The 21,742-nt window shown below is 47.7% G+C and overlaps 1 protein-coding gene and 1 long non-coding RNA gene across 2 annotated transcripts in view; one reads left to right on the forward strand and one right to left on the reverse strand.

Moving 5' to 3' along the window:
- MYO1A (myosin IA) overlaps nt 1–21,742 on the reverse strand; it is a 23,922-nt gene continuing 2,180 nt past the window's right edge. Inside the window, exons 8-27 of the mRNA XM_055566296.1 lie at nt 16,591–16,694; nt 16,326–16,473; nt 15,701–15,819; nt 15,535–15,621; nt 13,717–13,782; nt 13,455–13,559; nt 11,434–11,496; nt 11,035–11,235; nt 10,635–10,861; nt 9,865–10,065; nt 9,509–9,602; nt 8,899–9,048; nt 8,722–8,790; nt 7,995–8,069; nt 2,796–2,930; nt 1,826–1,932; nt 1,307–1,439; nt 1,039–1,191; nt 734–861; nt 1–449 (exon numbers count right to left, since the gene is read on the reverse strand). Of these exons, the coding sequence (XP_055422271.1) occupies nt 323–449; nt 734–861; nt 1,039–1,191; nt 1,307–1,439; nt 1,826–1,932; nt 2,796–2,930; nt 7,995–8,069; nt 8,722–8,790; nt 8,899–9,048; nt 9,509–9,602; nt 9,865–10,065; nt 10,635–10,861; nt 11,035–11,235; nt 11,434–11,496; nt 13,455–13,559; nt 13,717–13,782; nt 15,535–15,621; nt 15,701–15,819; nt 16,326–16,473; nt 16,591–16,694 (2,492 nt within the window). The 3' untranslated portion in view covers nt 1–322. The remainder of the gene's footprint in view (nt 450–733; nt 862–1,038; nt 1,192–1,306; nt 1,440–1,825; nt 1,933–2,795; nt 2,931–7,994; nt 8,070–8,721; nt 8,791–8,898; nt 9,049–9,508; nt 9,603–9,864; nt 10,066–10,634; nt 10,862–11,034; nt 11,236–11,433; nt 11,497–13,454; nt 13,560–13,716; nt 13,783–15,534; nt 15,622–15,700; nt 15,820–16,325; nt 16,474–16,590; nt 16,695–21,742) is intronic.
- LOC129641630 (uncharacterized) overlaps nt 16,473–21,742 on the forward strand; it is an 11,530-nt gene continuing 6,260 nt past the window's right edge. Inside the window, exon 1 of the long non-coding RNA XR_008709367.1 lies at nt 16,473–16,653. This is a non-coding gene — a long non-coding RNA (uncharacterized LOC129641630). The remainder of the gene's footprint in view (nt 16,654–21,742) is intronic.

The following is a 21,742-nucleotide window of genomic DNA, read 5'->3' on the forward strand; positions in this document are numbered from 1 at the left end:
AGCCCCAGTAAAGGAAAGGGAGGGGGCAGAGGGTCTAAGTACAAGCTGATGAAAGGATGGGGGAATAGGGACCCACCCACATGAGCAAACGTTGGCAAAGTCTCTTGTCATATTATTAGTGGGCAAAGAGGCCGAGGGTGGGAGGAAGCTAACTTTGGAGAGAGTTCTGGAAAGGTTTGGGAGAAGCAAGGTCCTCTTCAAGGGTTCTTCAATCTCCAACCCCACAGCCTATCAGGGGGTTCAGACTCGAGATCCCCCACAAAGGTGGGCAGGTGGGGGTGGGGCCGGTGCCCGTCCAGGAGGAAGAAACTGCTGCACCTCCTCATTGTACAGTCACCTCCAGGCAACGACTCCCCTTCTTCTTGCAGCTCAGCTTGCCAGTCCCACCACCCCCAGGGCCCTGGATGATCTTGACCATCAAGCTGCCCTCCTTGAACTTCACTGAGAACCTGGAGTGGGAACAGATAGAAAGGCAAAGCTAGCACCCTCATCCCCTCACCCCTACTCCTGTATTTTCACAGTGGCTTCCCCTCCCCTGCTTGAGGCAAGTACATTCCCCCCTCCTACTCCCCAGCCCCCTATGCCAGCAGACTCGAGGCCACAGAGAACTTGGGTGGCCCTGACCTGACACAGTACGATTCACTTTCTGACAGGACAAATTTTCCCGGTCACAGTGACTAGCAGCTTGGTCGTCTGCCCCAAGCCATCCCTCACCCCCGGCTCACGGCCTTACTCCTCAGTCACGGTGACTGGAAGCTGCATCCGCGTGGCATCCAGCGTAGCCCGGCATATTTTGGTCAGCAGTTCAATCACGTGCTCACTGACCAGCAGGAATTCCCCCTTGGAGCCCACTGAGGAGATCTTAGGGAGGGGAGAAAACAGCAGGGAAGGGATTCATTTTTTTCTCCTAGGAGCAGCCTGGGAGATATCAAAGGCCCGGTGTGAGAGGTCTGGTCCCCCTCGCCTCCAGCCCAGCCAGGCCCTGTTGTACCCACCGCCTTCTCCTGGCTGGGCTCTGCCCCCATCCAGCTCTGATACCTCACTCAGATGCAAGCTAAAAAGCCCATCCTTGAAGCTGGTGACCGACACCCCAGCCAAACTGTTTAGTGGGATGACAGTCTTGGCCTGAGGATTCTTCGTGTCTGTGATGATCACATGCCCCTTGGTCAGGAGGAGGATTCGAGAGGAAGTCTAGGGACAGAAGAGGAAAAGGTGAGGGAAGGTGGCGATTAGTCCTCACCCTTCCGGTGACCAGCCAGGGCTCTGGATCAGGCTGGGGGGTGGGGGTCCAGGTGTGGGCCTTCACCTTGGCGTTGCCACGATTGACCTTCATCACAGTCTCAGCCATCAGAATAGGCCCTTCTTCCCCACCCTTCAGCTTCTGTAGCTTGGGGTTTCTTTGCAGCCCGATGTAGTCACCGTGAAATGGAATGGGGACACTGAGAACACACAGAAAGCACGCAGTGGAGACAAGGTCCTTACCTCGGACCCCAAGGTCCTTGCACCTCCCCCACGGAGTTCCCATCGCAGTCCTCCCGTCTCCATCCCCCATCTTCCACCGTATCCTCTGTCTCAGTGATTCTTAGATGTGATCCAGGACCAAAATCAGCATCTCCTAGAACCGGGTTAAAAAAGCAAATTCTCGGGCCCCACCCTAGACCTCCTAAATCAGAAACTCTGAGGAGGGCACGCAGCCATCTGGCTATTATCCAGCCTACCGGGTGACTCCCATGTATACTGAAGTTTGAGGACTACAGCATTATCCTTCCTGGGGAAGCTTCTTTTTGCTCTTGATGAAGCTGCACAGGGTCTGGGAGGTCCTCACCTCTGGGGGTATGAAGCCTTTTTGCCCTTGAACAGCTCGCTGGCACAGAGCTTCTCCCTCAGGACCTCTACCTGCTTCGGGGACAGCTGATCCCGGAATTTCTTGCACTGTAATGGGGGAGGGGAAGGGGCTAAGGTCATGGAGGAAGAGAGCAGGGCTGGGGTGTGAGGTGGAGAGAACACTGAGAGACTTGTAAGGAGAGGGGCAGGGACTGGAAAGAGACGGAGTTGAAAGGACAGGGAGCAGACACTTTGGAGAGAGCTGGAGGAGCACTGGGGAGGGGGGAGCTGTGGGGTGCTGGGGGAGGGAATGGAAACTACCACATTAAAAGCCCCAGGAGGGCGGTGCACCCAGAGCACAGCCTAAGGCATAGTCTCAGACAGGAGCGCCAAAGTATTCCTGAATAGAACACTGTGCTAATGAAATAAGCCAGATGAAAGGACAAATGTGGTATGATTTCACGTATATGAAGTACCTAGAATAGTCAAATTCATAGAGACAAAGAGTAGATGATGGGTTCCAGGGACTGAGGGAATGGAGGAACAGAGGGTTTTTCCTTAATATGTACAGAGTTTCAGTCTGAGATGATGAAAAAAAAGTATGGAGATGGATGGTGGTGATGGTCACACAACAATGTGAATGCCCTTAATGCCACTGAACTGTATATTTTAAAATGGTTAAAATGGGGACTTCCCTGGTGGTCCAGTAGTTGACTCCACCTTCCAATGCAGGAGGCCCCGGTTGGATTCCTGGTCAGGAAACTAAGATCCCACATGCTGTGGGGTGTGACCAAAAGAAATTTTTTATTGGTTAAAGTGGTAAATTTTATGTGTTACCACCATAAACAAAAAAATTTTTTGGAGTGGAAGAGGGAGGCAGAAGAGGAAAATCAGAGGAAGGAGAAAAGAAAAAAGACAAATGAAGAGAAGAGTTGCCCAGGCGCCAGGAGAGCTACCCAGGCCCCACTCACCTTCCATTGGTGGAAGAGCCTCTGGAGCTCGTGGTTGGCTGTGTTGAAGTACTTGTAAGGAGCAGATGGCCACTTTTTGTCCAAGATGCTGGGAGAAGGCAAATTGTTCTTCAGCCCCAGTAGGAATTTCTGTACCTGGGTTGGGAGCAAGGGGGTTGGGAGTGGGATGATGAGAAGACCTCCTGACAGGCAAACTTGCACCCAGATCCTGCCCCTTCAACAAGGAAGGCCACCACAGGGAGAAGCAACAAGTGGAGCTGAGGAGGTGGAAGCGAGTCCACTCCCCCTCTCTTTCAGTATGAATGTAGGCTTGAGGCTGGGCAGTAGGAGCATGAATGGGAGATGGAAGGGAGAGATGGGTTAGATCCAAGCAGATACCTTCTAACCATTTCAGTGAGGTAGGAGGAGCCAATATGAAAACTGGCCTTAATATCTTGCTCCTGCAGTTTCCTATTCTCAAGACTCTTAACTGTTTACAGGTGGCTGCCCCACTGTGTTAGCTATTGGACAGGTACCAAATCTTCCCTCCTCTCTGCTCAGTCAAGCCCAACACTGCAACCTGGCAGTGTGCTGGTTGCATTGCCTCTAGGACACTGTTCAAAGTCCTCTACTCATAGTCCAACCTCATGTCATGGGATCCCCTGTGTTACCCTGGCACACTAACCAGACTGGACTCCTTGCCCTGCCCTCTGCCCAGCCCATGTATTACCACTCTCTGCCTTAGCTAATGCTGCTCTCAGCTCAACTCTGCCAACCCAGATTCTACTTATCCTTTGAGATGGAGCTCAAAGCCCTCCCACATTCCCCAGACCAGGGTGTCTCTCCTTTGAAGTCCTTTTGAAGGCAATGGCACCCCACTCCAGTACTCTTGCCTGGAAAATCCCATGGAAGGAGGAGCCTGGTAGGCTGCAGTCCATGGGGTCGCTAAGAGTCAGACATGACTGAGCGACTTCACTTTCACTTTTCACTTTCATGCATTGGAGAAGGAAATGGCAACCCACTCCAGTGCTTGCCTGGAGAATCCCAGGGACGGGGGAGCCTGGTGGGCTGCCGTCTCTGGGGTCGCACAGAGTCGGACACGACTGAAGCGACTTAGCAGCAGCAGCAGCAGCACTTTGTCTATACTTCTGGGTTTTGTGCTACTGTTATTTGCATGGCAATCTTCCCCCTCTTCTATACAGCAAGTCTTTGGGAGTCAGGATCCCAGGTCCTGGGTGTTTTCACCATTCAACATCATTGAGAATCTGCTCTGTGCTGATACTGTTCTAAGTATGGGAACACGGCAGTCAACAGAGTAAACAGAGTCTCTTCTCACTGAGTTTATGTCCTACTGGGACTGGAGAAGGAGACAGCCCACAAGCAAATAAACACAGACCATAACATTAAAGAATTCTGTGTGCTCTGATACAACAAAAGCAGACCTGAGACAGGAATGAGAGGTAGCATATTCCAGACACAGAAGGAAAGCCAGTGCGACTGGCCTAAGCTGAGTGAGGAGAGATCAGAAAATCGGTTGGCCAAAGACAGATCATAAAGGGCCTTGTACGCTGTGATAGCGAATCTGGCTTTTATGTGGAGTGAAACAGTACACCATTAGAGAGTTTTAGAAGAAGAGTGACATAATCTAACTTAAGAGTTTACATTTTAATTTGTTTAATTTTTAAAATGTAATACAATTTATTTTCCTATTTTGAAAATTTTTTAATTTGCATGAAAGTTGAAAAAAGATTACAGTGAGCATCTGAATAATATATACTTCTTACCTAAATTCACCTACTGATAGTACCTTACCCTATCTTTGCACTCTCTCTAACACACACTTATATTCAAATGCACATAAATATATAAATACACACATATGTACAAATCTTGGCTACTATAGCATCCTAAAGTAGGTCACAGTTATCATGACATTTTCTCCTGAAACTTAAGCACATGTTGTCCAAGAACCAGAATATTTTCCTACACAATTATAAGTCCATCACCACACCTTGGGATATTAACATTAATTAAACACACTCACCCAACAGCAATACATACGCAAATCTCTTCTCATGTCCTTTATAAACTCTAAAAGTATCCTCTCTGACTTTGCTTTTCTTTTTCCTGATCCAGGATCCAATCAAGTTTCATCCATGGCATCTGACTGTTTAGTCTCCCCCAAGCTAGAACCAGGACTCTTAAGTCTTTACATCCCAGGCAATACCTAACACCTTGTTTGTTTATGGGATAGAATTATTGAAGGTGTAGAAAATGACTTGATCTTGAACACTTTTGAATTTTTGGAATTTTTATGAAAGCTTTCTATTGAGACATTAGGGTAAAACACAAAAACAGAAAAAGGCAGAGTAATATTTCTATAACTCTTCAGGAACCATCCAAGCTCTTTGTATCTTCCACTACCAAGATCTAGTGGGCTTAGTCTAATTACCCTGAAGCTCTAGTCCTTGGCCTGGTTTGATTTAATTCAATAAACATTCCTAAGCATCTCCTATAATCCTCCATATACCAATTGGTGGGGAGCTTCTGAGGTTTCTCTTTTCATTTTCTTAAACCTAGAAAGTTCCACTTTTCCCTATGTGTCTCTTTTGCCCCCAGATCTACCCAGAGTCATGGATGCCTGGGTCACCCTGGCCTCTTTGTGTGTGGCGGGGGTGGGAAGGGAGAAAGGAGAGGGGAACAGGCATAGGTGGTGGTTAACTAGAGTCAAATAGTTGATATCCCAGCTCTAACCACACACCAGCTGTGAAATGCCTACAAGTTATTTAACCTCTCAGGGCCTTTTCGTTTAGTCGCTAAGTCATGTTGAACTCTTGCGACCCCATGGACTGTGACCTGCCAGGCTTCTCTGTCCATGCGATTCTCCAGGCAAGAATACTGGAGTGGGTTGCCATTTCCTTATACAGGGGATCTCCCCAACCCAGGGATCGAACCCAGATCTTCTGCATTGCAAGCAGTTTTTTAATTGACTGAGCTATGAGGGTAGCCCCCTCTTTGGGCCTTAGTTTTTTACAATAAAATGAGTTTATTTTAAAAGAACATATACTTTGAATGGGCTTCCCAGGTGGCACTAGTGGTAAGAACCCACCTGCCAATTCAGGAAACATAAGAGATACAGGTTCAATCCCTGGGTTAGGAAGATCCCCTGGAGGAGGGCACGGCAACCCACTCCAGTATTCTTGCCTGGAGAATCCTATGGACAGAGGAGCCTGGCAGGCTACAGTCCATAGGGATACAAAGAGTCGGACACTACTGAAGTGACTTAACATTCATACTTTGAACATAAATTCTCTGGGCGTGTTTAACTAACCTAGGTGAGAAAACCAAGTGAAAGTGAAACTCAGTCGGTCATTTCCGACTCTCTTTGACCCCATGGACTATACAGTCCATGGAATTCTCCAGGCCAGAATACTAGAGTGGGTAGCCTTTCCCTTCTCCAGGGGATCTTCAGGCGCTGTTTAATTGTAAATAGATTGATATAAGATTAGACCAATACTTGATATGTACAATTTTAGTATGTAAGGTTTTTGTGCTTTTTTAAAAAAAAATGTTCAATAAATTAATTAAAAATAGAATAAAATGGGAGAAAGGTGAGGACCTACTTCACAGGGTTGTTGAAATCATTCAAGTTAATGCTTGTAAAGGACTTAGCTCATAGTTAAGTGATCAAAAAAAAAAAAAAATAGGTATTAGCATTAGTAGCATTAGCTAAGTAGGTAAGTATAGGCAAGGTAATGGCCTAGTCAGAAACACTGGGGCAATCATTGCCCAATGGCCCCCTGCGAGCAGACTTCCATAGTGGGTTTGATTTATTGAAATGCTGGTTTAAACCCAGCAGCTCCTGTGGTGACATTCTGCAGAGGCTGATAACACGCAGGTGAGAGTGAAGGTAGACGAGAGGTCAGTCAGGCGATAAGAGCAAAATCAGATTACAGGCTCAGGTGTGCAGCAGGAACGCACGTACTCTGGTGAAGCAGACACACTGGAGCCTGCCTGAGGAGAGCCCGGCAACGGAAGAGGCCCAGGAGGAAGACGACGGAGCTTCCCTGAGAGAGGGTGGAGGACACAGTGAAGACTCAGGGAGACGAGGAGGAGGCCCAGAGCCCTGATCCCTCAACTCAGCCAAGGGAACAGAGAGGAGTACCAGTGACTGCATCTCAAGTCTCTGTGAGCAAAGTCAGTAAGAGTCTTAACAACCGACAATGATCAAAGCAACCGAGGTCAGTTCAGAGTCACTCCAGCCCTCTGTCAAAAATTGCCTGCTCTTCTCTCTGGTATTTCCCAAGGTCTCACTGGAAGTCCTGCTCCCCCCATCTGGTTTCCCTCCAACACTTCTCAGAAGCACCATCACTATTGGAGATATGTCTCTGGCAATCACCCCTCTCTGTCCCTATTTTCCTCTCACTGGAAACTGTTCATAGTTTGAACCTCCAGGCCTGCTCCTGACTTCTTCCTGCTCACCCCGACCTGAATCTTCTTGAATCAAGATCTTTCCTGAGGTTCACTTCCAGCCTCGCCTGCTACAGTGTCCGAAGAGATAGAAGGAAGATACCATTCCTCCACCATCACCCCCTCAACCCTAAAATGAATTTCGGGAGGTTGGGTTACTTAACCCTATGTGTGTCTTCTTTCTGCTCTTCCATGAGGCTCAGACTCTTCAACTCTCATTAACCACCCAGCCCTAGTCTCTTCTCCAGCCTGTTCACCATGGACTAGTCAGTGGATGTGCTGGGCCCCCTTCCTGCCACAGGTTGCTGCAGTGTCCATTCACACCAAAACATGCTCTGATTCTATTCCTGGGTCCTGAGCACTGGGGCCCTCCTCCTACAGCCCTATCCCCTCACAGACAGAGCTGAAGGGCTTCCCAGGTGGCTCAGTGGTAAAGAATCCACCTGCCAAGCAGGAGACTCAGGTTCTATCCCTGGGTCAGGAAGATCCCCTGGAGAAGGAAGTAGCAACCCACTCCAGTAATCTTGCCTGGGAAATCCCATGGACAGAGGAGCCTAGTGGCGTATAGTCCACGGGGTTGCAAAGAGTCAGACAGGACTTAGCAACTAAACAGCAGCAGCAGCAGCAGACAGAGGAGGCTTTTGGGGAAAAGCTTCAGATCATCTCATCTTGAGCCCCACACACTTCCTCTTCCCAGCCTGTCCCTCCCTCCTCAATGCCCTGTTTCCTTCCTCAGCCCCCACCACTTACCATGCTCTTGTAGATGAAATTCGACAAGATGAGGGCAGCCCCTGATCGGAAGTACTTTCGATAATTCTTTCGGGCCTGGCAAGGACAAACAAGAAAGGAGCCAAAGTAAAAATAGTAAGTTCTACCTGGAAGATAGAAGATAGGCTGAGAAGAGGTTCTATTCTTCAATCACACAAAGAACAGAGTAAGGTAAAGAGCTGAGACTCTAACTGGAGGAAGAGAGTGAATTCAGACAAGTGAGCAACCAGGAGGACACTCAGAGCAGAAGGCAGAGCTAAGTCAGAAACACACCCAGGTATGTGTTCAGATCTCCCCAAGATGCATCCACGCTCCTGGACACACACAGAGTAGACCCAGAAACACACCCTGACACAGACGTGCGGTCACACAGAGATGTGTCCTGGATTCGGGCAGGACCTGCTCTCTGCTACTCTTCCCCTGCCACCCCTGGGCTTCCCGGGGTGCCCGCCTGCCAATGCAGGAGACGTTGTGGTTTCAGCCCCTGGGTAGGGAAGATCCCCTGGAGAAGGCCATGGCAACCCACTTGAGTATTCTTACCTGGAGAATCCCCATGGACAGAGGAGCCTAGTGGGCTAGAGTCCATAAGGTCTTAAAGAGTCGAACATGACTCAGTGACTTGGCACACACACATTCTTCCCCCCACCCCAGCAGCAGCTGGCACAGGGAGCCACGTGTGGGGATGAAACTCCTCTCCCCTCCCTATTACCTTCCACCCTCTCACAAAAGCCTGGATCAACAACGCTGATGCCTTCATCTTCCCGTAACGTTTCTTTTGCTGTAGAAACAATAAGCCTGTTAGAGAAACTCCACCTCCCGAACCACCTCTCTACTTCCTGCTCTCATATCAGAGTGAGGGGGATAGAACTTCAGGGATAACTGGTACCATGTTGCCCCGAAACCAAGAGGATATGACGATCTGACTCTTGCGCATCAGCTGGTAGTGGGTGCGGCAGCGCCAGCCTCGGTATGTCTTCTGTATGAGCGTGGCCAACTGCTGGAGTCGAAGGCGCCTCTGCTCTTCCAAGTAGAAAAGCTGTGGAGGGGTGCAGAGGGGCACAGAGAGGCTGGCCTGGGGGGAACCCATGGCACCAATGGCTTCCCTGTCAGTGTTTTATTCAATCATTACTTTGTCCTCTTAGTTTCCTCATCTGTGCAACCATTCATTTAATTACCCACACATCCATGAGCCCTAACTCTTGAGCAAGCACTGCACTAGGACTTGGACACTCAGACTAATGATTCTCAAGGAGCCCTGCTTCAGGTAGAGGTGCTCAGACCAGCAAGGCAAGCACACCTAACTTCCGGGGCCCAGGGCAGGTGGGCTGGGGCCCCAAGGGGTCAGTTCCCAGGGATACAACCCCTGCAGAAAGATGTCCTCACACACTATCCTTTCCAGGTTCTAGAAGCTCCCCTCACCCAGCCTCTCACTCAGGTGGGCTCTCCAACTCTTCCACAGTCCAGCCCCACCAAACACAAGTGCCCCTGCAACTCACAGTCTTGGGGCTTCTGATGAAGATCTTTGTCTTCCCAAAGGCCAGCTCCTCTGAGGACATGCTCAGCTCCCCCAGGACCTTCTCGACCCCCTCCCTGCCGAGTCAGGTGAAGAAAGCTGTCCAGGGGCATCCCAGGGGAGGGGCCTCTCCCAGTTTTCCTCTACCTCTTCTAAGAGGGGAGAAGAGCTCAGGGCTCAATAGACTTCAGAGCCTCTGAAAAACCATCATTCAATTCATGTCCCCCAGTAGCCATTCGCCAAACTCCAGCGATGCCCATGGTACCGCCTGAGGGGTCTCCTCCCCACAGGTTCCTTGCACTGCCCCTCCCTACCCCCCAGTCTCCCACTGAATCTTACTGGTCTCCACCATTCCAGCGTGGCCAAGTGCTCCGGCTCAGCAATCGGTACCTTTCCAGGAAGGACCCGTAGACCTGGCGGTAGGCGTAGCCTGCCCGTCGCACCCGCACATTCTCCAGCAGCCCCAGGTACTGAGCCTGGACACTTACCAGCTCAAAAGAGAAGTGACCTCGCTGCTGATGCTCATTGGGCTTTATACACCTGATGAGAGGTAGGGCAAGGCCCAGGCTTCAGGAGCTTCACCCTTGCCAGTGTTGCCCATCCTAGTCTCTACACCCCTTGTGCTTGTGCTATGTTGTGTCAGTCATGTCTGACTCTTTGCAACCCCATGGACTGTGGCCCACCAGCCTCCTCTGTCCATGGGATTCTCCAGGCAAGAATACTGGAGTGGGTTGCCATGCCCTTCTCCAGGGGATCTTCCTGACCTAGGGATTGAACCCGCATTTCTTTCATCTCCTGCATTGGCAGGTGGGTACTTTACCACTAGTGCCACCTGGGAAGCCCACAGTCCTTAGCTGAAAATTTTCAGAGAAAGCAGGTACACTACCCTTCCCAGTTTCACTCACTAGAGCATGGTCACTACCTGACCACTCTGCTCTCCCCTTTACAGGACATTTGGCTGCTCAGTGGGCTCTGTTTTCTATGAGGAAAGGGTTCCTGGTACCCTTATTCCAGGGAGCCCCCTCCCCGCATGGACATGTTCTACCATGCATGGACCCTGCTCATGTCATCACAAATCAGCATGTTCCCCTATGTGCCCAGCATGTCACCTGATGTAGTTGGGGTTCTTGGAATATAGGTTCTTCATGAGAGTCATCACAGAACTCTTGAACTGGGCCCCAGCAGTTGGGGGGCGTTTGAGAGATGCCTGTTTTGGATCACCCTCAGGAAACAAGGACCGAAGGAGTGGGTGCCGGGCCTTCCACATGGCCTGGGACAAGTCTCGGAAGAGTAGGTCATTGTTCTTGTCAATGAAGCTGTTCACATTGTAGGTCACCTGTACAGGAACAGCACTTGGTCTGGAGCATCCGCCATACTGTCTGTTGTGCACTTGGCTCTCCCAGTCTCACTGTGAAGTGTTCCTGGTTCCCATCTTCCCCCAGTGCCTCCCCCATTGTCTTCAGTCTGTGCCCAGACCCTAATCTTCACCATCCAGGCCCATCACATCACCTTGCCTGCATAGTGGCAGATGCGGAAGCAGCTGAGGCCCATGCTGTGGTCATACTGGCGCTGGGCATTCTGGGTGACTTTACTCTCATAGTGGCTGTGCTTGGAGAAGAGCTGGTTCAGCTTTGCTAGGAAGGTGGAATCACTGACCACCCCAGGCCGCAGGCACTCCTCATCCAGCATGGCCAGGATGCCTCGCTGATTCTGGCCAGGGGAACAAAAACAGCCCAACCTAGACCTTGCCCTTCAAGATGTCTACACCTCACTGCCGCCCCTCTGCCCCCTCATCCTTTGCCCTCTTTACCATCCTTATCAAGTAGGGTGGGAGGGGGAGAGAGAGACAGGGGAAGGGTGTTCAAGCAGTCTGGAGCAGGAGGTCCCAGAGATAAAAGAAGAACTTACATGCTCAATGAGGTTACAGATAATGCCATTATCAAAGTATTCCACCTTCACCCATGGTATGCCCTGGCAAGGGGAGACATGAAAAATTACATGCAGCAGGTCCAAGATGAGACTTCAAAGACCCCACCAGAACCAGGCCTCCTTTCATCCACCCCACCAAGGACCATCAGAAAGCCCTATAGTTCAGAGGGTCCTTGGTGTGGTTTCTATTATACCCTCACCCCTCCAGGGTTGATGGAGAATTTGTGGGGTGGGTGGACAGATGTCTGGGAGGACCCAGAGCAGTTGTGAGAGGGGGTGAGACAGTGTAGAGAGCCCCGGGGGTGCTGTAGGTTGGGAAGGAAGAGTAATATGTTAGGTAAAGACTGGGACAGGAATCACCCTACTGTGGAAGGGGGAAAGGATCCCTGAGTATGTGGAAGAGCAAATCGCCATACCACTCTGGCAACAAACCATAGAACAAAAGCACTTAAGTAAACCAAAGGCTTATTATCAAACAACAAAGCTGATTTGACACATCTTCAAAGACCTGCATCAGTGAAACTCAAGCGTTCAAGTCACTGAGAGGGCTTGTTAAAACACAGGCTTCCGGGTCTCAGCCCCAGTTTCTGACTTGGCAAGCCTGGGACAGGACCTGCGAACTTGTCTTTCTCATATGTACCCAGGGGCCACTGCTGCTGCTGGCTCAGGACTACACTTTCACAACCACTGACCCACATGATACATTGGGGCTGTATAATTTGTTTCTTAAAAAGCAAGAATGGTATAGAAGCAGAGGACCGAAAGACCATGAATCAGTCATTTAGAGATTTGCTGGGCATCAGGCCTACAGACAGGCCCTGACCACCCAAGGGCCAGACCTCCCCAGTTCGGGCCACTCCCAAGTGTGGTTGGGGAACACAAGCCTTTCTCTTCTTCCCTCACAGGTCTTTAGGGAATACAGAGTGGAATTAAGTAAAGTTGCCCTCCCGCTTCATCCCCCAAATACCTCTCCCAACTGGTTAAATGAATGAGGATATCCTTACAATCCTAGGCAGCTGTAGAGAAGCATCTTTATGAACTGATATAGAAAGGTCTCTTGTTGACTGGTAAAAGCAAGATGCAGAATGGAGTGTATTTGTGGCCGCTTGAATAAATATTGTGGGAAAACGTATTTACAGATTTGCTGCAGAAGGAGGCTGACTTCAGTTGCCTCTGGATGGGAGGGAGAACTAAAAGGGGGTGGGAGGAAGACTTTTCTTTATACACCTTTTTAAGCTTTTTGAATCTGGAAGCATGGGTGCGATTTATCTACTTGATAATATAAGCTCTTAAAGTCAAAACATACAAAAGTTAAAAAAAACCTTTGAGTCGTGACCACATTGCCTGAAATGCTGCCACAGCAGGTTCCTGAGTTCACAAGGAACATCCCCGGGAGGGCTTTGATGAGTGAGACACAGCCATTCACACCTTGGAGTGAATTAGCTCCATCAGACAGCTTTTCTGACACTTAGCCATAGAAAAATGGGGACCAGGGGAAGGAGTGTGGAAATTTTGAGCCACAGGGCACTTATGATGAGGAAGTCTGGGATCGGAGTGCTACAAAAGACGACAGCGACATCAGTCCAGCCTGGAGGAGACAAAGGATTCTGATGTCAGAGAAGGGCACCAAAAGGGATGGGCAGGGCGGCAAGCCTAGGAAAAATGCGCCTTCTAAACGCGGCTCACAGCCCGCCCCGGCCAAGCACAGCTGTCGCCACTTCTGCCAGGACTCCTTCCCACTCCCACCCACCCCCGACACCCTTCCATCAAGCTGCCCCTTCCTCGCCTGGCCTGCAGTGGAAGGGTGGGGAACTGGGGGTGGAGAGCAGAGAGTTAGGGCTTCTTGGTAATGCTGGCATATTCAGCCGTGCAAGAGAAACTTTCTGTCCTTAGTGTTCCCAACTGGGGACAATTGAGAGGAAATTGTGACAAAGGAGGAAAAGGTCTGGCATATGCCTTACATCATCTGAGAGAAAGGCAAGCAGGAAGGCTTCGTTTACCTCTCTCTTATATTCTTCTTGCTCCTCTTTCAGTGTCATCTCTATGAACACCTGCTGTAGCTTCTCATTGCAGTAGTTGATCACAAATTGCTCAAAGCTATTATCCTGAGGTGGGTACACAGGTTAGAGAGAGAGAGAGAGCAGCTCAGCACAAAACACTTCCTCCATTTCAGCCTGACCTCCCCTCTCCCATACCCCGCTTCAAGCTTGCCACCCCTCACCCCCAGGAAGCAGGGTGCTAAGGTTGCTGGAGCTCTCTCACCTCTAGTATTTCAAAGCCATAGATATCCAGAACCCCCATGACCTTCCTCTTCTCCCCACTACCTACCTGAAGAGGAGGAAAAGATACATCTGAGGACCAGCCCTCTGCACATGTGGCTAGGCCCCTCTGGATGGATGAGAGTGAAGCAGGGGGCAGACAGCACTTGAGTGAACTTGACCATGCTGGAGAGGAATTGGGGTGATTTCATGCTCCCTCTTCCTCTATAGGCTGAAGAACCAGCCAAGAGGGAGGAAAGGAGGGAAGGGAAGATGCAAATAGATTTCAGGAAAATGCTCCCATGGCACAACGTAGAAAAACATTAAAATCTCAGGAAAATAACCATCCCTTATACGTGTAGAGCATTTTACCAAAAAAATCCTAAGATCTTGTTTCATTAATCTGTATATCCCTATAAGGTGTGTTGATTCCCTTTCTACAGATGAAAAAAATCAACTTCAAAAGAGCTAAGAGACTTCCCCGGTCCAGGGGTTGAGACTCCATGCTTCGCTGCAAGGCCTGCAGGTTCAATACCCGCAGGGGCAGGAGGGTGGAGGGGAGAGCCAGCGGGGCTAAAATCCCACATGCTGCACAGTGTAGCCAAAACAAAAAACAAAAAACTGCCAAAAGAGTTAAGCATTTGCCCAAATCTAGATTCAAATCCTACTTTACCCTGCTGCCTTCCAGTAATAGTTTCTAAATTGATGGCACTTTCACATATGTAATTTTTAAACAATAGCTCTATTTTGGCCTAATTTGTACACCATAAAATTTACCCTTTAAATGTACACAATTTGGTGATGTGGCTGCTTTTTGTTAGTATATTCAAAAAGTGTACAACCATCACCGCTAAATTCCAGAGTATTTTCATCACCCCCAAATGAAATGCTGTACATGGACCCATTGGCAGTCACTCCCTATTCCTCTGGTAACCATGGACCTACACCCCATCCCTATGGATTTGCCTATTCTGGACATTTTATATAAATGGAATCACATAAAATGTAGCTTTTTGGGTCTGGCTTCTTTCACTCAACATGTTTCCCAACTTCATCTATGTTGAGCTTGTATCAGTACCTCATGCCTTTTTATAGCCAAATAATATACCACTGTATGGATACACCACATTTTGTTTATCCATTCGTCAGATGATGTGCATTTAGGTTGTGTCCACTTCTTGGCTATTATGAATAATACCCCTATGAATATTCATGCACAAGCTTTTATGTGGACATGTTTTCCATTCTCTTGGATATATACCTAGGAGTAGAATTCCTGGATTATATGGTAATCACGTACACAAAGTTATCTGATCATCACTGATGGTTTAGTTGCTAAGTCGTGTCTGACTCTTGCAACCCCATGGGCTGTAGCCCGCTAGGCTCCTCTGTCCATAGGATTTACCAGGCAAGAACACTGGAGTGAGTTGCCATTTCTTTCTCCAGGGAATCTTCCCTACCCAGGGATCAAACCCAGGTCTCCTGCACTGCAGGCAGATTCTTTACCGACTGAGCTACCACGGAAGCACTAAATTTAGTGATCCTCACTAAATCCTGGGAAACACGTAAATGTTAGTGTCTCGTTTCCCAAATCAGGAAACTGAGGCTCAGAATCTTTGTGCAGCTGAAAAGACCAGGCAGCTGATAGAGAATCCAGATAGCTGAATTTAAAAAAAAAAAAAAAGATGTATTTCCAAAACAACACAGATTCAAAAATAAGTGGATAAAAGAAAACACGCTACCATTCTCCCTCTGTTCATCTCAGAACCCAAGGCACAGGACAGGCAGAGGAGATCATTGAGGAAGGAGGGCAATCTCTCACCTTGATACTCTCATTGATTCGATTCACTAACCAGTTGAAAAGGCGGCTGTAGATGTTCTTAGCCAGAGCATCCCGGGCATACTGAGCCTGGAGGGTGGGGCTGCTGGTTAGTGTGACAGCCGTAGAACAGACTCAGAACCCAGCCTCCTCCCTGAGAGACCCTCACCTGGACGACATTCAGTGCAGTGACCACCTTTTCTTTGGCTGTTTCCATGGTTCTTGAGCACAAAGCTCTCTCTAGTTCCACTGAATTCAAACCCACCAATTCCCCAATTTCTTGAACACCTGGGAGTGATGAGGAAATACAACATGGCCTGAGAGAGGGTTTACTCCCAGGGGAGGAGGGAGGGTTGATATGTGAAACTGCTTGGGGGCCTGCTGTTCCCGAGTCTTTCTGGGAAAGTCCTTACAGCCCATCCAGAATATGGCCTTGGAGGAACATCTGGGGAGGAGGAGGAGAGAAGGGAGATCTTGACACTTTGCGTGTATCATCTCCTTTAATATGAGAATCTCCTGAAATGAGTGTTAATTGTCCCCATTTTTGCAAAGAATCCACTGAGAATTCAGAGAGTCCCAGAACCAAGGTCTATGGAACATCCAACTTCATTCCAATGTGTCTCACAGGATGTTCTGAATGAGTATGTTTGGGGAGGAACTTCTGAGCGGGCAGAGGGGGACTTAGAGTGAAGTCTATTATGCTGAAGATGGTGGGAGAACAGAAATTGCAGTAGGAGATTCAGGGAGCTGATTGGGTACAGACCTCTCCCATAGGGAGCTGATTGGGTACAGACCTCTCCCATCACGGATGCCACTTGCTGGTACCCCATTGGCCTGGAACTCGTTGATCAGTTCCACATTCCCCAGCTTCAGCACCAGGGCCGCCACCTCTAGCACCTGCCGAATCTCCTCCTCAGAGAAGCCGATCACAGTCATTGCACTCTAGGGAAGAAAGGAGAATCGGAAGCTGAACTTCAGGCCAGTCCAATGCCTGCCTCCCTTCCCAAAGCCAGAGCCTGGACTCAGGGCATGGCCTAATGGCTCATCCTGGGTACCCACCTGGAGGACCTTGAAGTTGGCATCATCATCCATGCCATCCACCCTGGACATGTCTGGGTTCAGGTAGGCATAGCCACCTGTGTCCCGCTCAAGCTTCAGGGCCTCTGCAAGGACCAGCATGAGGGAAAAGGGTCAGTACACGGGCTCTCTGAGTCCTCCAACCTTGACCCTCATGGACCTTGCTCTAGGTTGGTTCATTCATTTATTCAGAGGAGCCATTTTTGTTTTAGGTTCTTCCTGTGTAGTCTTTGTGTTGGGATCATTAATTCTTATGATTATAGACTACTACTTTTTTAAGTTGTATCTAGGGTTTGCAAGTGAAAGTCACTCAGTCATGTCCAACTCTTCACAATCCCATGGGCTATACAGTCCATGGAATTCTCCAGGCCAGAATACTGGAGTGGGTAGCCTTTCCCTTCTCCAGGGGATCTTCCCACCCCAGGGATCAAACCAGGGTCTCCTGCATTGCAGGCGGATACTTTACCAGCTGAGCTACCAGGGAAGTGGGTATTCGTAATTCTTGAGGTTTTCCCCAACTTTTATGAAAGAAAACCCTCATTCTACTCTTCTCTCCACCCTCAGGGTTCTAAACAATAAAACCAGAAAAGCAATCCTTCCATGCTGTTCAGTTCTCAGTGGTTCTGGGAGAACAAAGGCGAGGAAAAAAGGGTGAGCACCTATCTCCCACCCACCCCCAGCCTTCACACATTGCCCATTGCCCAGGTTGGGGCATTCATTATTTGTTCACAAAACACCAACCAAGTGGCAGACACTATGTTCCCCAAACCAGACCCCATTTTGGAAGGTTTTCTCAGATTGGGGCTGAGCCAAATGGCTCTCCTGTGTTCCACATGGTGCATCCGTACCCCAGACTACATCTCATGGATTAGGTTTTGGGTTTTTTTTCCTGTTCCTCTTACCAATGAACAGCTTGTGTGTTGGGATTGTGTTTTTCATCTTCATATTCTGCATGCCTGACTGGCATACAAAACTTTCTTTTAAAAAATGATTCAAGGGAATGGACAAAGCCATTCACTGATATGGGAAGGAATGAGTTAATCATAGAGCTTGAATAGTATCAGTTATCTGTTACTCAAAAGATCTGAGAATTAGAGAGTGACTGTCAAAGTAGAGTTTAATGGCAGCTTCCCCTGAGACAAAAATTTTGAAACAGGAGGCTGATAAAGAGGGATGTCTGGAAGGAGAATGAGTCAGAAAGGCCCTGGGATGATGACACCAGGAAGGGAGGCCCCATCCGGACTCAAACCAATGAGCAAGGATCAGCCAGAGCAAGACTCCAGTGTCTGATTCAGACAAATTGAATACAATCAAGACTATTAAGCCAGGAGGGAAGATGATACCTGTGGGGGTTCTTAAACCATAGAGATCTCCAGGAGGGTGAAAGGAGGCAGGCACAAGTCCAGCACAGAATAACCAGAAATCAAAGCCATAAGTTCTTAGGCATCAGATATCCACAGTGCCCACAGCCAGAGGTGGGATTTAGAGAGGAAACTGGCAGGGCTTAAAGTCCCATCAGACCCTGCAGTAAGGCCCAGCCAGCATCAGGCTGAGATGGTCTCTTCCCTAAGAAAAATCATGGTGCTCCATGACTTCTGCACCTATAGCCAACTGCACGGCATATTGGCAACAGTCACACTGCACTGTGATGTATCTGCTCACATATCTGCGATCCCTAGAAGAAGACTTCTTCAAGGACAAGGTCCATGTCTTACTCAACTCTTTATCCTTAGAAGCTAGCAGGATGTTCAAGCATAGTAAATGTTCAAGAGGTGTTTGATGAATGGAACCTCCACAGAAGAAAAAACCAAGGACAAGGTCATGAGTGAGACAGATATAGACCCAAAACAACTTCAACTAGAGCTTATTGGAAGTTCTTGAATACTTGTAACATCCTGTCCAATCTCCTGTTGAGCTATGGATAAAGTCCCTTGAATTAAAGGTAGAAAAGCATGGCAGATGGAAACAAGTGTTCTGTTTTTGAAGCCAGCTTGGGGGAAAAGAGGAGATTTAGTCGCTAAATCATGTCTGACTCTCTGCAGACCCCTTGGATTGTAGCCTGCTGGGCTCCTCTGTCCATGTAATTTCCCAGGCAAGAACACTGGAGTGGATTTTCATTTCCTTCTCCAGGGAATCTTCCTGACCCAGGGACTGAACCTCTGTCTTTTGCTTCTCCTGCATTGGCAGGTGGGTTCTTCACCACTAGCACAACCCAAGAAGCCAGGACGGGTCATGGTGGAGTGTTCTGACAAAATGTGGTCCACTGGAGAAGGGAATGCCGAACAACTTCAGCATTCTTGCTTTGAGAACCCCATGAATAGTATGAAAAGCCAAAAAGATACGAAACTGAAAGACGAACTCCCCAGGTTGGTAGGTGCTCAATATGCTACTGGAAAAGAGTGGAGAAATAACTCCAGAAAGAATGAAGAGATGGACCCAAAACAAAAACAACACCCAGTTGTTGGTGTGACTGGTGACAGAAGTAAAGTCCAATGCCGTAAAGAGGAATATTGCATAGAAATCTGAAATGTTAGGTCCATGAATCAAGGTAAATTAGAAGTGGTCAAACAGGAGATAGCAAGAATGAACATCAACATTTTTATGAATCAGTGAACTAAAATGGACTGGAATGGGCAAATTTAACTCAGATGACCATTATATTTACTACTGTGGGCAAGAATCTCTTAGAAGAAATGGAGTAGCCCTCATAGTCAACAAAAGAGTCTGAAATGCAGTTCTTGGGTTCAATCTCAAAAACAACAGAATGATCTCTGTTCGTTTCCAAGGCAAACCATTTGATATCACAGTAAACCAAGTCTATGCCCAGTAACGCTGAAGAAGCTGAAGTTGAATGGTTCTATGAAGACTTTCTAGAACTAACACCCAAAAAAGATGTTCTTTTCGTTATAGGGGACTGGAATGCAAAACTAGGAAGTCAAGAAACACCTGGAGTAACAGGCAAATTTGGCCTTGGAGTACAGAATGAAGCAGGGCAAAAGCTAACAGAGTTTTGCCAAGAGAAATCACTGGTCATAGAAAACACCCTCTTCCAACAACACAAAAGAAGACTCTACACATGGACACCACCAGATGGTCAATACCAAAATCAGATTGATTATATTCTTTGCAGCCAAAGATGGAGAAGCTCTATACAGTCAGCAAAAACAAGACTGGGAGCTGACTGTGGCTCAGATCATGAACTTCTTATTGCCAAATTCAGACTTATATTGAAGAAAGTAGGGAAAACCACTAGACCATTCAGGTATGACCTAAATAAAATCCCTTATGATTATGCAGTGGAAGTGACAAATAGATTCAAAGGATTAGATCTGATAGACAGAATCCCTGAAGAACTATGAATGGAGGTTCATGACGTTGTATAGGAGGCAGTGATCAAGATCGCCCCCAAGAAAAACAAATGCAAAAAGGCAAAATGCTTTTCTGAGGAGGCCTTACAAATAGCTGAGAAAAGAAGAGACGCTAAAGGCAAAAGAGAAAAGGAAAGATATACCCCTTTGAATGCAGAGTTCCAAACAATAGCAAGGAGAGCTCAGAAAGCCTTCCTCAGTGATCAGTGCAAAGCAGTAGAGGAAAACAATGGAATAGGAAAGACTAGATATCTCTTTGAGAAAATTAGAGATACCAAGGGAACATTTCACGCAAAGATGGGCACAATAAAGGACAGAAATGATATGGACCTAACAGAAGCAGAAGATATTAAGAGGTGGCAAGAATACACAGAAGAACTATACAAAAAAGATCTTCATGACCCAGATAACCACGATGGTGTAATCACTCACCTAGAGGCAGACATCCTGCAATGTGAAGTCAAGTGGGCCTTAGGAAGCATCACTACAAACAAAGCTAGTGGAGGTGATGGAATTCCAGTTGAGCTATTTCAAGGCCTAAAAGACGATGCAGTGAAAGTGCTTCACTCAATATGCCAGCAAATTTGGAAAACTCAGCAGTGGCCACATGACTGGAAAAGGTCAGTTTTCACTCCAATTGCAAAGAAAGGCAATGCCAAAGAATATTCAAACTACCACACAATTGCACTCATCTCACACGCTAGCAAAGTAACATCCAAAAGTCTCCAAGCCAGGCTTCAACAGTACGTGAACCATGAACTTCCAGATGTTCAAGCTGAATTTAGAAAAGGCTGAGGAACCAGAGATCAAATTGCCAACATCCGCTGGATCATCCAAAAGCAAGAGAGTTCCAGAGAAACATCTACTTCTGCTTTATTTTCTATGCCAAAGCCTTTGACTATGTGGATCACAACAAAGTGCAGAAAATTCTTCAAGAGATGGGAATACCAGACCACCTGACCTGACTCCTGAGAAATCTGTATGCAGGTCAAGAAGCAACAGTTCTAACAGTTAGAACAATTAAAACAGACTGGTTCCAAATCAGGAAAGGAGTATATCAAAGCTGTATATTGTCACTCTGTTTATTTAACTTATATGCAGAGTACATCATGCACAATGCCAGACTGGATGAAGCACAAGCTGGAATCAAGATTGCTGGGAGAAATGTCGATAACCTCAGATAGATGACACCACCCTTATGGCAGAAAGTGAAGAAGAACTAAAGAGTGTCTTGATGAAAGTGAAAGAGGAGAGTGAAAAAGTTGGTATAAAACTCAACATTCAGAAAACTAAGATCATGGCATCCAGTCCCATCACTTTAAGGCAAATAGATGGGGAAACAATGGAAACAGTGAGAGACTTTATTTTGGGGGGCTCTAAAATCACTGTGAATGGTGACTGCAGCCATGAAATAAAAAGATGCTTGCTCCTTGGAAGAAAAGCTATGACCAACCTAGACAGTATATTAAAAAGCAGAGACATTACTTTGCCAACAAATGTCCATCTAGTTAAAGCTATGGTTTTTCCAGTAGTTATGTATGGATGGGAGAGTTGGACTATAAAGAAAGCTGAGCACCAAAGAATTGATGAACTATGATGTTGGAGAACACTCTTGAGAGTACCGTGGACTGCAAGGAGATGAAAACAGTCAATCCTAAAGGAAATCAGTTCTGCATATTCTTTGGAAGGACTGATGCTGAAGCTGAAATTCCAATACTTTGGCCACCTCTTGCAAAGAACTGATTCTCTAGAAAAGACCCTGATGC

The sequence above is a fragment of the Bubalus kerabau genome, chromosome 1, assembly GCF_029407905.1.
Source record: "Bubalus kerabau isolate K-KA32 ecotype Philippines breed swamp buffalo chromosome 1, PCC_UOA_SB_1v2, whole genome shotgun sequence".
Taxonomy (NCBI): domain Eukaryota; kingdom Metazoa; phylum Chordata; class Mammalia; order Artiodactyla; family Bovidae; genus Bubalus; species Bubalus kerabau.